Raw genomic sequence first — 13,960 nt, 5'->3', positions numbered from 1 at the left:
GATTTTAACTGGTACAGACTGAGCAGCCAAATGAATAACAAGTTTTAGCCAAGAAATATGATGGTATTTGTCAGCTTGTTTGCTCACACACACAAAAACAGGCACACATGCACACAATGGCATGCAAAAGGAATGCTCTAATGAAGATTTCAAATGCAAAAGGCCTCTGTAATCCACGGTTCATTTTTAGGTTTAATACTGACAATTACAATATTTACTATACTAAAATAGATACAATTGTGAATGACATCAGGTTCTTGTTCATGCTTGCAGATCCAGCATGCATGCATGTGCAATTCCTATTGCCATTACTGTCCTCATTGGACAGAGTTGGGTTTATTGTCTAGTCTCTGAAATGCCATCACATTCATATGAACTTTCACATTCTTTTAAAGTTATTCTTGTTCCTGTACAACAAAGCAGAGTAATCAGAAAAAACTGCTGTACAGCCATTTGGAAATCAGTTGCCACCACAGACAGTCAATTAGTGTTCGACAAAGCTTCTCCTTTTCATCTGACAAGCAGTTAACAATGGAATGAAAGGTTACCAGGAGCATGTAGGTGTGTGATGCTGCATCACTATAAAGGTCAAATTATGATTATAGTAGGTTTCGTCTGTTCTGGGGAGATATTGTCCTCACCCACAGAGGCACAAGAACGTAGTCAACTAAAGCTCACTGCAATATTATAATACAGGTGTCAAACATGTAGCTAATGGCAAGGATGTGGAGCACCTGCTGTGTGTCATAACAAATATTTGCCAGCAGCTCGTTCACTGTATTTCAGTACCATGGAGAGCTCCGTCACACTCATCTTCTTCCATCAGGGGTCGCACTTCAGCCAGGCTTTCTCTGCGGAACCATCGAGCAACAGCTCCTTAGATCCAGGGAGCGGAGAAAGTGTGACACACTTACCTAACACCAACAATGTGAAATGAAGGTAATGTAATTATCATCCCTACCTTGACTCGCTATGCATTTTGTAATATGATCGTCTGAATGAGCTACTTCAGTTTCATCTATGAGTCGTATGTTTGTCCATTTGCACGTGCTAGGCTAATTAATGTTAGCCGCTTGTTCAATGTCAAGGCTAAGTTTACTTAATATTGGTGGGATATGAATGCTCTCCTCTGACTTCAGTTGCACTGTAACAACTGTCGAAATAGCCTGAGACCAACCTATGAACTTCAAACTACAGTGGGGAAGACGACAGTGTGAGTGCGTAGCTGCACCTGTTACCAGTGAACCTGAATGAACATAACCTGGATTCAACAAACACTCCGGTCTCCCACAGGACGTTAGTCGTGATTTAAAGAGACACGAACACATGCAGCGCTGCATGTTTTTTTTGTCACACCAGGTCCAAACATACAAGCCGGAAGGTTCTTTTAAGTGCAGTTAGTTTATTGTCTGTTTTATCTGAATACATCAAATGCTTACAGTAGATGAGAAATGACCCTAATGCAGAAGCTCATTAGGAATCCTGAAACAATAATGCAATAGATACAGTACACAGGACACTGTAATACAGGATGTGTTGGCTTGTTCCTCGCTTGTAAGGATCAGGGGAGGATGGTCTGTCTTATCTTTTGCAGGCTCAAGGTTGGCTTTGGAGCCCAATATGTGTGGTGCAAACCTTTCCACACTTGGGAGAAGGAAAGCCTGGTGGTGTCTGAAGGGCAGCCTGCTTCCTCCTTCTTTTCCTCTTCTCCTTAGCAGCTGCTTGTCTGTCTGCTTCAAACTGGTTTTTGAAGCGCTTTCTGGGGACCCCTCGATTGCACTGCACTGAAACATACAATCTGATGGTAACATGATGAAAACATGTCAGGGGTTTATTATTTGAACAATGTTATATCTAGTCCAGAGGACATAAAGCTAACCAACAATTTATTTGATTTATCTCAAAAGTTGGCTGGATGCCTGCCAGAGGGGCTGGTTGAATCAGCTATCTCTTTAACAAATGTGTACCATCAGCTGAACAGTGGCTGGTGTTAATTTCCCTCTAGGCTCCTTACAAACACACATGTAGACATTAAAACAAAGTGCCACCGCAGCTGGTTCCCTCCTCCAGTGTCTGACTCGGGTAAAATGTCGCCACATTTTTTCTTGCCAGTGTTAAGTACATTGGGTGTCTTGGTGATAAATGGGCAGAGAATGGAGACGCTATGGGTTTACCTCTCACGAGGGCCACCTATACTAATGCTGTACTCATACATTGTAAGGTGCTTTGGGATAAAAACTCACATTTAAAGACAAAGGCATTGTTAAGGTTAATGTAACTAAGGCAAACCTCTTCAAAATGCTACAACATGGCTCTAGGTAATTAAAAGTACAGAATGACTTAGTTACCTATGGAATATTCTAGAGGAAGACACACACTCTATTTGCTATCTTCCCTCAGTTCTGTCACCTTTGTGTCCCATTGTACGATTCCCTGAAATGTTAATAACTCTTCCTTCTGCTTTCCTCCAAGGTTCTTTGACCATGGTGTGAGAGGATAATCCAAAATGGCCAACCGCTGTGTTCCACTAGTTTTGTTAGCCTGCGGCTCCTTTAATCCCATCACTAACCAGCACATGAGGCTGTTTGAGCTGGCCAGAGACCACTTGCACAGCACAGGTCAGATCCGGACATCGCAAACACTGTGTGAATTTAGGATTAAGGATAAATAAATAGAGGATATACTTAAGAACAAACATTATCATTTTGAAAAGCTGGCTCTTTGTGTGTTTATTTTTTACTGTCTAGATATAGACGGGTGACAAATTAAAAGAAAAATCAACATAAAGTGTCTTATTAAGATATTGGGTGCCACCATGTGCTGCCAGAACATCTTCAATGCACCTTGGTATTGATTCCACAAGTCTGTGAACTCTACAGGAGGGATGAACACCGTTCTTTCAGAAGATATTCCCTCATTTAGTGTTTTGATGGTGACCCCTCATGCCCAATAGATGGGGGCACTGTCATACTGGAAGAGACCATTCCCCTCAGGAGCACAGCATAACGGAGACACGGGATCCCCTTACTTTAGGGGTCAAGCAAGCATCATGGTTATCAAAGGCGCACTGTTTCTGACCCTATTTACTGACGTCTTTTCCATAGATCTAAATGCAGGTGTCACTTTATTCTCTGTTCCTATGGAAACACCAGCTAGTTGTGCAGTCTTTGTGACTGAAGCTCCTGCCATCCATGCCCCAACAATGAACCCTCCTTCAAAGGCACCTCAGATCTTTTCCTCTTGTCATCTTGATAAAAAAATCTGAATGAACTGGGCCTTTCTCAGCATTTTTGTACATGATGCCACAGAGAATGACAGGCTGTTCACTGGTAAATTGTAGGGTGCAGTGCAGCTGTGTGAAAGCATCTGCATTCATTACATTTCTCCAGCCATTTTTCCTATCTTTTCCTTTAATTTGTCATCTGTCTGTAACCCTCAGGGTCAGAGCAGCTCCCGTAAAAGATGCACATATTTGTCTCAGGAATTTTTGCTAACCAGAGATAGACCAATAGATGTGGTTAATATTGGACTTAAAATGACTTCCTTCAGCTTGAAATGAATGCTAACATTGTTTTATATCTACCTGATGTGAAAGTAGGCAATTTACTAACATATTAGACAATAACAGAGCTTTGTTTTTCAGCTTGTTGTGGAAATGTTCTGCCCCCTAGTGGCCAAATTATTATTTAATTTAGCTTTAATGACTCCACATTCTTGTCTATTCCCTGTATTATAATTACAAAGAAGCATCACATAAAAAGAACACTTTTATTTTATACTTACATTTACAAAAATACATACAATGACAACCATATGCAAACTTCCTGATGCTGCAGCAACCTCAAATCTCCTCCTTGTGGTTCTCTTGTTGTATGAATAAAAAGTTCAGTCACTCAAGGTTTGGTGTCCTCACATGTGCCGCCACACAGTCCAATGTAACACCCGTGTCAGCAGACACAGTCTCCTTACATAAACCCAGGACTATTTACATCCTGAAGCTGCTCTGAACAAGCATACTGACCTGGTCACATGGTCATAACGACTTCATTATATCTTAAGAATTATACTGGTCCTGAGTCAGCTCTCTTACTCTAAGATGCTTTATGAGTCTATGCAGCATTGCAGTGAGCAGGAACATAAATAATGCTCTTACAGGTTCCCTTTGACCCCTTACCTATAAGACATCAGCTGACCTGTTTTAGGGTAACCATCAGAGATGACTGTAAGCTGCATACAGGAGCTGTTTTCATTCTCCTCCTGTTGAATGTTTGTGCCACATTTGCAAATACATCAATACACTTTTTTTTTTTAAACACTTAAATGAGAACAATTTGCTTTGGCATCTGTATTGCACTATCAAGATTTTAATTTTCAAACTTTGAGTCTAACTCATTGTTATAATATAAGCTATAAATAATGATAAAGTTTGATAATTAAAGTCATAATCGGGCAGCAAAGCACCAAAAATATTAACATCAGTATGTTTTAGAGATTAGTTCATCTGCTGATTTATATTCCATTTCTGTATCGGCTGTCGTGACCCAGAAAAACTATATTAATCTTCTCTCCCTTCAGGCCAGTACCAGGTGGTGGGTGGCATCGTGTCTCCAGTGAGCGACGGCTATGGAAAGCAAGGCCTGGTACTGGCTAAGCACCGCATTGCTATGGCAAAGCTGGCACTCAAGAGCTCCAACTGGGTCACGGTTGATGAATGGGAGAGCCAGCAGCCAGACTGGACGGAGACAGTGGTCACTATGAGGTATAAAATATGTTTATTGCTGCATTCAAGTTGAAATTGTTGCATTTAGAGAGGAAGGTTTTCCAGGGTCAAAGTAGGCCAGCCTTTGCCTTTTCTTCACTGTCACCTGTTGTTAAAGCACCTCACTCTTTATAACAGCCACTATTGCACAAGTAGCTTATAATAACTGCAGTCAGAAATTCAATTTCCATTCACTGCATAATTCAGAGCGCTTCAGTGGTTAATGTCACCACAAAAATGTCCTCTTTATAGAGTACAGACAAAATTCCATTTCTTTGCGTGAGCAGATACTGTGAGACTACATTTACTCAAACTATGGGGATACTAATATCAACCGGTTTCCCGTTTCTTCATCTCTTTTTTTTTTTTTTTTTTTTTTTTTTTTTATGAATTGAGCTATTTGCGCTGATTACTCCACGGTTTCAACAGTAGCTGAACCTTAAATTACTGTGTCAAAAACCATGCCATTGTTTTGTAGCATGTCATGACATGGGAGATCTTTACAATCTGACAGAGTCGAGCACATTCAGTTCAAGTTTATATCCACCAACACTATTACTCAGTAGCTCCTTTATATCTCCATTAGCTTTCACCGTGTCTTGTTACATCCTTCTTCATACTTGACAAGCTGTAAGATAAATATTTTGTCTTTTCTGCCATGTCCTAGTTTTACCACAGCACCAGCAGAGTTCACGTTGATGTACACTCCTTTGCTGCTCCTCTGTCAGCCGCTTTTGATGCCAACTTCAGCTGTTTATGTAACAGAGTGTTTGCCAGGCTCCCTGAGCCTAAATTGCAGTTTATAGTCTCTTGAGGGCTGCCAGACTAGACCGGACCTGCAGCAGGTCTGGATTTTTCATGAGGTGAAATCACAGGCACGGGCTGTTAAATTCATTGGCCAAGTGGGAACAGTGTAGTTGCAAAAAGCTGTCTGGGACATGAATATGGGTGAAGAGAGAGGCAGGCAGAGGTGCCGCATTCATAATGAGAAGAAGTGAATAAGGGATTTTTTGGGGTTGTACCATTCTGTATTGCAGAGTTTTACTGTGCAGAAATATACTGTTTGTGGAGCTGGGCCTTATCAAGGGTGTAGACCTGAGGGAATTCATCAGTATCTAATGATAAAAATGTACCTCACACTGTATTACTGCGCACACACACTGTAGGCACATCTAAACTCAGGAAGCTGCATTTGCTTATAGATACACATTTACATTTGGGCTCATTTTAGAAGTGTTTTTCTCATTTCATTCACTCTCCCTCTTCCCTGCTCCCCATTTCTCACAAATCCCCTTGTTAGTGACCCTCCCCTCACTTGGTTGTCTCTAAGCTGTGTTTGTGCAACACGGGTGCAGATCAAGGCATGAAGTGGCCTGTTGTCCCGAGGCTATGACCAGGCCATGTCACACGTCATCTCACTCCCAAACACACACACACACACACACACACACACACACACACACATGCAAATGTACTAGAACAACTTTAAGCAGCTTTACTTGAAAACAGTGAAGTTTTTCATTCATCTTTTTAAAGGTTCCTCTGTGACACTTTCTTATTGTCTTCAGCTTGATAATTCTTCATTGGCCTGGTTATATTGGAAAAAAACATGTTGCCTAAGCACATGCATAAATAGAAAATGAGAAATAAAAGAATACATATAAAAGTAATGATACACTGTACATGGAATGAAATACCATAGAAGGAGAGAAGAAGAAAAATTCTGTGTGTTACTGTATAAAATGAAAGAAATAAATTCTCAGTCTCTCTTTCTCTCTTACCTTTGGTTGTTGGGCAGGTATCATTATCAGCGTATTCTAAAGGAGTATGAGCAAAGGAGCACAGGAATGCACACCAACTCCAGCAGTAACGCCACTCCCCTCTCAAGTAAGAACCTCTTATTGTTGGGAACTTGGGATCAGTTCAGAAACCCTTTTAACACTTACTGTTTTCACACATTGTATATTTGATTTTAATCTTTAGCACCGACTGAGTCTCCCATCGGTTGGTCCACCACTTTGGCCCAGACATATTGTACAGACATCCATGTTCTACAGAATATGAATCATAGTGCCTTTGGTGATCCCCTTACTTTTAATCTAGTCGCACTAGCAGGTCAAAGTTTAACTTTGCCAACACTTTGGTTTAAGATCAAACACTTGTTCCCATCAGCCTCTGCAGTACTTTGTGTTTAGCACTAATTAGAAAATGCTAGCCGGCTAAACTTAGATGGTGAACATGGTAAATAGTGTACCTGCAATGCAGCAGCATGTTAACATTGTCATTGTGAGTATGTTAGCATGCTGACGTTAGCATTGCTAATGCAGCATCCACCCACTAACATGGCTGACATGAGCGCCTGTATAATAACAATATTCTGCCTATGTGCAAAACAGTGCTTGATAAAACATTTTTTCAGCATTTAACTTTATCACACATCTTCTAACAGTTAGAGTTAAGGATTTGCATCAATCCCACATAATGTGCCTGTGCTTAACACGGAGCCTAACGGTGCTCTGTGGTTCTGACCAACAGTGGTTAATACTTTTAATACTTTTTAAGACTGTGTGCGTGTGCGTGCATGCGTGTGTGTATGACTGTGTAAGTGTGCGAGATGTATAACTGGAAGCTGTCCAGTCAGTTTTCAGGATCATTTTCATGGATTATCTTTGATTTATCAAAATTATTTACAAGGATATCTGTTTGGGCCCTGCTGCTTTTTTACACATCCCTGCAAAAACATGACAAATTTCATGAAAAATAGAACTATGGGAAGGGATAGCCCTGAGATCTCATCAGAGAGAAAGCAAATAAAATATGTATTTTGTTTGCAAAGATTGACATTCTAGCAAAAAAATAAAAATAAAAAAAGCTTTCCTTGCTATTTTTTTGCAAAGTTTACTAAACGCAAGTTCACACAGTGAGTTCTTATGTAAAGTATCATTTGTGTTGTTATGATTAGCTTTAGCCTCCAGCACCATGAATATCAAAATTGTGTTTTTTGTAGACCTAGTAAGACAGTGTCAGTCCTGTTTTACATTTTACTTGCCTGGTCCAGGCTTGCCTACCAAAGACTCTTCATGTCAGTGCTCTTTGAGGGGACACTTCAGTCACGTATTATTCGATTCACATTTTTTAGCTTGATTATGGACCAGCCAGTTGGCAAACATTAACTGCATTATTTTGGTCTTTTCAAAATGAGCACCACTTGAGGATTATGTCACTCTTCATCATAACTGCTCAGAATAAAAACACAGAATGGGGACTGAAGTATCAATGATTGTAGTGAACAGTCCAATCAGAAAATCTTTTGATTCTGATAGAGAAGGAATCCCCCCGAAATGATGAATGAGCACCCTTTGAGGCTAAAAACAAAGGATTCAGGGGTCTGAGTTCAGGCTTGCTCTTTGTTATTTTCATGAGGATTATTCATATCAACAGGTATGAAACTATTACAAAGTAGAATTAATCATGGATCATGGATCATGTTTTATATTCTGAATAAATCATATCATATCAGGCAGTAGCTCTGGCCCCTTACTGCATATCAACACTTCAAAATGACAAACCTCACATAACCTCTAAATGTAGCCTGTGTTTTTCTCTTCAGTATCATGTTGTGCCTCTCCCCTCAGGCCCCCCTCTCCAGCTGAAGCTCCTGTGTGGAGCGGATTTCCTTGACACATTCAAGATCCCTGGCTTGTGGCAGGACGAGCACGTGGAGGAGGTAGCCGGGCGCTTCGGCCTGGTCTGCGTCAGTCGAGGCAGACTGCAACCCGAGCGGGCCGTGCACGATTCGGACACGCTCTCCCGCCACCAACAGAACATTTTCCTGGTGAGGGAATGGGTGAGGAATGACACGAGCGCCACAGAGGTGCGGCGGGCTCTGAGACGGGGTCTGAGCGTGAAATACCTGATCCCAGACTCTGTGATAGAATACATTCACCAGCACAACCTTTACACAGAGGACAGCGAGAGGAGAAATAAGGGCACGGTGCTGAGGCCACTCACCAAGCAAGCACAACAGCCAGTGAACAGTCTGGATGACTGATGGACAGACTGCTGCAGCATTGAGCTGAACAGGGGATTCCTCGAAGAGTGAATTCACTCACAGATCAGTGCTTCTCGCTCTGTTTGCATGGTCTACAGAGCGGAAGAGGTTTGCACAGCCTACAAATGTCTGCAAAGAAACACGTTTGGCCTAAATGTGTTTTCCAAGCTTCACTTGTTTTCAGTGGGAAGCATCTACACAGTGCTGTGCTGTCTTTTGACTCATACGCATGAAGTCTTGCAAATACTGAGCCCCATCTTTGTTCCACAGTGAGATTTGTCTGCCAATAGTTTTCTATTCTTTGTAGTTTTTCACATCACACGTCATTGCAGTTGGCTTAACTGAATTAAAATCATCCATATATGAAGTATTTTTTCTGACTGGTATCTTTTTTCTCTTGTAGCTGTTTAAATATATAAAATCACAAGCCAGGCAGGGCTGGAGTCAGGGTTTTAGAAATAACGAGGTCATAAGTCAAAGTCCCCCTAACAACTCAACATAAATCCCACTTACAAAGTTTTAAAATTTACTAAATCGCATTACTAAGGTTTTGGTTCACTGACATCATTCAAATATATGGAGTAAAATTAAAATAAGAAGTAGAAAACTGGATCATATGAACAAACACATCTAATAAGAAAGAAGACAGTAAAAAACCATCATCATAAAAGAAGAGATGCTGAAAACAAAATCACATCATAAAGGGCAACAGTTATAAAATATAGTTCAAGATATTTAAGATTTTATGTTTTTTTAAAAAGAGAACTATTCAGATACATTTTCAGTCAATTCTGTTTTCCAACATGTAGGTCTAAATGTTGTTTGAAAGCGACATTCCCATGACTACAATTCTGATTCTGTAGGAGAAATAATCCATTATTTACCTATGTATTCGTTTTTGTCGTCCTTTGTCTGCTTGTGTTTTTCTATGGTGTGTTATTTGTGGTGCGTTTTGTCCACTGTGCTACTAGGATGCCACCATGTGTAACTTTTTAATCGTAAAGTATGAACTTTATCCTGTTCTGAATTTCTTCTCATATGAAGATCATTGAGAGTGTCTGTGCTCTGCAGCAGCCTCCCAACAGCCATTCACTGTGGCTCTATTCAGTTTCCCCATTATCATCCACACACTGTGTGTCTGCAGGCCGGTATTTTTTTCCACCAAAGGATTTAAAGTAATCCTGACAGTTGCTCAGCTACAGGAGGTGTTTTCTCACTGAGGCCAATGGCTGAAAGCACCACTGTGCCACTGATACTGACTGGCATCCTTTGAAAGATGTGTATGTGTGTGTCTTTGTCTGTGTTCCAGCCAGTAAAGGATTGAGACAGTGGGTTGGCTGCAGCTGGCCCAACAGAGAGATTATCAAATTAATTGAGTTATTTAGGCGAGACAAAAGATGTGGCAGACCTTTTGTGCTGCATTTAATTGTTGCAGTTGGATAATTTTAAGATGAGGTGATTCTGCTTTTGTACAGTGCATATTATCCACAGTGTGAGCTCCATTCAGCCAAATGACAGGTTGATCAATGATTTAATTGATCTGTGATGTGATGTGTGATTTTATTCCATTAGGCTGATTGAAAGTTCTATAATCCTGACCTAAACATGATTGAAACAGGCGTCATCTTATACAACAGAACCAGGCCAAATCTGCCACACGTGGAATTACACACAAGTGCGTCTGTGTGAATTAATACAGGAAGTGTATTCATTCTATTCTAATCCCACACAGGCAGAGTAAGCATTCCCCAACATAAAGCACACAAGTGTATTCTATGTTATGTATGCATGCCGCATTTTGCCATCCATGCAGGGAGAGCGTGGTGAGGATTGTGGGGTTACATGGTGTCGATTGTGGGAGGGGAGTGGGAGGTGCCAGGGACAGGTAATCGGATTAAAGTGAATTTGGTTCAAATTGAGGCTTTTGACAGCAGGTTCTGCATTCCAACGCCAGTAGCCGTCCTCAGCGGACCTCCTCATTGACTGAAACTAAAGAAACCAGCAGAGACACAGCCAACATGCCTGTTGATCTCAACGGATATTGGAAAATGATTTCCAATGATAACTTCGAGGAGTACCTGAAGGCTCTCGGTGAGTTTGTTAAGAGCGTCATAGAAGTAAGCGAAAGACTGGCCTTTTAGTGCCATAGGAACAAGCCTCACATCATTCCTGGATTAGAATATAAATTGATCTAGATGTAAATGTCAGTCACAATATTCAATAACTATGTAAAAGATCCTAAAGAGACTTAATATTTCACCTCTGGTAGAGTGAGATTAGAGGCATTTTGTCTGATATCTCATATTATTGTAAAATAAAGTAAGTGCAAATTTGCTGTGATATCAAATTCTTTCCATTTTTTAATGGAATAGCTGTAACCATTAACAGGAATAGTAGGCTGTTTTTTTTTTTTTTAATCTTAACACAAATGTTCTGCTTAACATAAACAACTTCTTCTAACTGAGGCAGCTTTTTAAAACTCTGCATATTATTCTGAAGTTCTGCAACTGCACTGAAATGCCCCTCTCCTGTTTCTCATTCATTTTCCACCTTGCTTGGGGACCTGTCGCAGATGTAAATGTTGCCATCAGGAAAATTGCAACCTTGTTGAAGCCTGACAAGGACATCTTCCACGACGGGGACCACATAATCATCAAAACCCTCAGCACCTTCAAAAACTACAACATGGACTTCTATGTAGGCAAAGAGTTCGAGGAGGATCTCTCCGGAGTGGACGACCGGAAATGCATGGTGAGTGTTTGGACCAGTGTCTTCAGAGGGGATTTGATACATTTTAATGAATGTATACGTGATGTTCTTAATTTATGGCAAACCTGTTGAGCCACTGGTTTGATATTAAAGTTAAATTAAATTGCTGCAGGTGTGGCGACCTGTGACATGAACCCATCTGCTGTGGGTGCAAAACCTGGAGGTGTATAAAGTGACTTTTCTTGGTGGCACCTCGCTAGACTATAATGAGCATATGGTGGCCATACAAAACTTTCCACCTGCCTGTATAACTTTCCTGAACTTTTCAGACCCTTGCCAGTGAAATGATGTTAGATACCTGCAGGAAAAGAAGTGGAGGAGGCAGAGAAATAAGTCAAGGTTCACATTTATTTGGTCAGATTGGGTCAATGAATACTGAATAGGCTCAAAGATTATCTGTGGTCCCCCTTGAAAAATCTTTTTTGTATGCTGATAGGCTGATTATAGATAAGCTATAAGCTGTTTGGAGGGTGGCAAAGAGAGAAGGTCACATGTTTCTGTGTGGTGATTTTATCTGAGTAATTATTTTAAGAGGGATGGAGGAGGACTGAGCCTCTCACTCAGCATATCGTATATGTTTAAATCCATATGTTTATGAGAGGAAACATGCATCTACATCTGAATGAATCTACCACTGATGCATCGTGCATTTTAATCACACCTGTGTCTCCCCCTGACCTGTGACCCTAATACAGACCACTATCACTTGGGAAGGAGACAAGCTGGTGTGTGTGCAGAAGGGAGAGATTGAAGGAAGAGGCTGGACCCACTGGGTGGAAGGAGATGAGCTTCATTTGGTAAGAAACCATCAGTTCATCCCATGAATATTAATACATGCAGTTTGGACACTTCAATCTAAATCCAAAATGCCTCTCAGCACTGTATGTGCTGTGCATATATTTTTATGTGTGACTCTGGTATGAATTAGCCCACCAGCTCCAGCAGTAATAACATTATTCTGTATGAGGTGCATGCACACAGGAAATGTAGTTTATCAAAGTTACAAGTGTGTGGTTATAACTCATTTACTGCCAAATACATCATGTTTCCACATAAGAAACTATCTCTGAGGATGCTGTTTCAAGGGGAAATAATACAGATTCATACATTTTGAGTGTCAAATGTCAAAGAAAAAGATGCAAAATAATGCAAGATTAAAAAGGAAATGCAAAATGGTCCAGTACCTTTAACTAATTTTTCATCTCATTTGTTCATGACCTCAGACCTCCAGTAATCGAGCAGACATCAACATCAACCTCTAACGCGTTACTATCTTGACTTTGCAAATGTAATTTCTGTTAGAAGGACTTAAGAAGTTTTTTTTTTCAAATGACTCCTCTGTGAAATTCATAGTGTGGCCCCAGTGTGGCCTGTAATGAAAGCATTAGCATCTGAAAAGACTTTAAAGTAATGACTAGCACATTACCATTTTCATTAGTTCAGCATTATCAGATTTCCCTCTGTATGATTACTGCTATCAAAGCTAAGCAAAAATAATCAGGCAAATTATTTGGTTTAAGTGGTGCCAACAGATGTTTTCAATCAGCCGCCATGAAATTAGTTATTAGTGAAAAGTTCCCAAGAGCCCGAAGAGGGTTTGAATGTAGGTCAACAGTGGCCTCTGGTGGCAGAAAATATTTTGCAAGGTGGAAACATGTCATTACATTAGAAAACTAAAGAACTCTGAATGCTGAACTCAGGGTTTTTCATAGCTCATGAAAAGGTTAGGTTCTTAGGTGTATTTTGGAGATACATGGTTTACACAGGGCAGTGACAAAATGTGGAAATGGATGTTTTTGATGCATACTTTATTGATAATCATCCTCATTCAAGCCCTTAGTTATTGTTGCTATGTCAACTTTCAGTCAAAGACATCAGGTTGTCACATGGAGGGAAAAGAGCTTTCAATTAATTAAAACATATTGGGACACCATTCTGTACCATACCTGGGCCGACTATTTATATGTCTGTAAGTCCTTTTTGTTTGCAGGGGGAGCTCATAAGCAGCAAGAAATCCCACTCTGAATCAGTAAATAACCCAGTGCTTCAAAAATATATACTGTACTGTGGTCATTCCCGTTTGCCAAAATAACATTCTAAATTCTTTAAAATTAAATCAAAAACTTTACATTTTCTTTTGTTCTCTACAGGAGCTGAGAGCTGCAGGAGCTGTTAGCAAGCAGGTCTTCAAGAAGACCTAAACTGGCTCTTACTGTACGAGGCAGTGACCCCGGCTGACATTGGCTCACAGAGACACAGAAGACACATCCCCTGCCTCTGACATACCATCCAACTCCAAAACAAGCCATTTCTACATCTCTCCATATATCCATCTACCAATTTCATATCACTTTGTTTCAAATGCTTTTTTTTTTTTTTTT

The 13,960-nt window shown here is 40.4% G+C and overlaps 2 protein-coding genes across 2 annotated transcripts; both read left to right on the top strand.

The window, feature by feature from the left end:
• Positions 1 to 828: 828 nt before the first annotated feature.
• On the top strand, positions 829 to 9,180 carry nmnat3 (nicotinamide nucleotide adenylyltransferase 3). The gene is made up of 5 exons (XM_023428108.2): positions 829 to 939; positions 2,473 to 2,618; positions 4,576 to 4,759; positions 6,558 to 6,646; positions 8,395 to 9,180. Exons 2-5 carry the CDS (start codon positions 2,507 to 2,509, stop codon positions 8,808 to 8,810), a joined length of 801 nt encoding a protein of 266 aa, XP_023283876.2. The 5' UTR covers positions 829 to 939; positions 2,473 to 2,506; the 3' UTR covers positions 8,811 to 9,180.
• A 1,572-nt stretch (positions 9,181 to 10,752) lies between these two features.
• Positions 10,753 to 13,860, top strand: rbp1.1 (retinol binding protein 1, cellular, tandem duplicate 1). The gene is made up of 4 exons (XM_087179805.1): positions 10,753 to 10,901; positions 11,383 to 11,561; positions 12,275 to 12,376; positions 13,730 to 13,860. Exons 1-4 carry the CDS (start codon positions 10,829 to 10,831, stop codon positions 13,778 to 13,780), a joined length of 405 nt encoding a protein of 134 aa, XP_087035931.1. The 5' UTR covers positions 10,753 to 10,828; the 3' UTR covers positions 13,781 to 13,860.
• Positions 13,861 to 13,960: the final 100 nt, after the last annotated feature.

The sequence above is a fragment of the Seriola lalandi genome, unplaced genomic scaffold, assembly GCF_002814215.2.
Source record: "Seriola lalandi dorsalis isolate HSWRI2012SDOR001 ecotype SW California unplaced genomic scaffold, Sedor1 jcf7180002054866, whole genome shotgun sequence".
NCBI classification, from domain to species: Eukaryota; Metazoa; Chordata; class Actinopteri; order Carangiformes; family Carangidae; genus Seriola; species Seriola lalandi.
Note: the sequence above shows the minus strand (reverse complement) of the source record. Positions and strands in the feature narration are given on the sequence as shown.

What these genes read in the sequence shown, in the direction of transcription:
- rbp1.1 (XM_087179805.1), top strand. Translation starts at nt 10,829, where the DNA reads ATGCCTGTTGATCTCAACGGATATTGGAAAATGATTTCCAATGATAAC. An exon ending in TGGACGACCGGAAATGCATG is followed by an intron (nt 11,562 to 12,274) that starts GTGAGTGTTTGG and finishes ACCCTAATACAG; the next exon opens with ACCACTATCACTTGGGAAGG. An exon ending in AAGGAGATGAGCTTCATTTG is followed by an intron (nt 12,377 to 13,729) that starts GTAAGAAACCAT and finishes TGTTCTCTACAG; the next exon opens with GAGCTGAGAGCTGCAGGAGC.
- nmnat3 (XM_023428108.2), top strand. Translation starts at nt 2,507, where the DNA reads ATGGCCAACCGCTGTGTTCCACTAGTTTTGTTAGCCTGCGGCTCCTTT. An exon ending in AGACCACTTGCACAGCACAG is followed by an intron (nt 2,619 to 4,575) that starts GTCAGATCCGGA and finishes CTCTCCCTTCAG; the next exon opens with GCCAGTACCAGGTGGTGGGT. An exon ending in GAGACAGTGGTCACTATGAG is followed by an intron (nt 4,760 to 6,557) that starts GTATAAAATATG and finishes GTTGTTGGGCAG; the next exon opens with GTATCATTATCAGCGTATTC.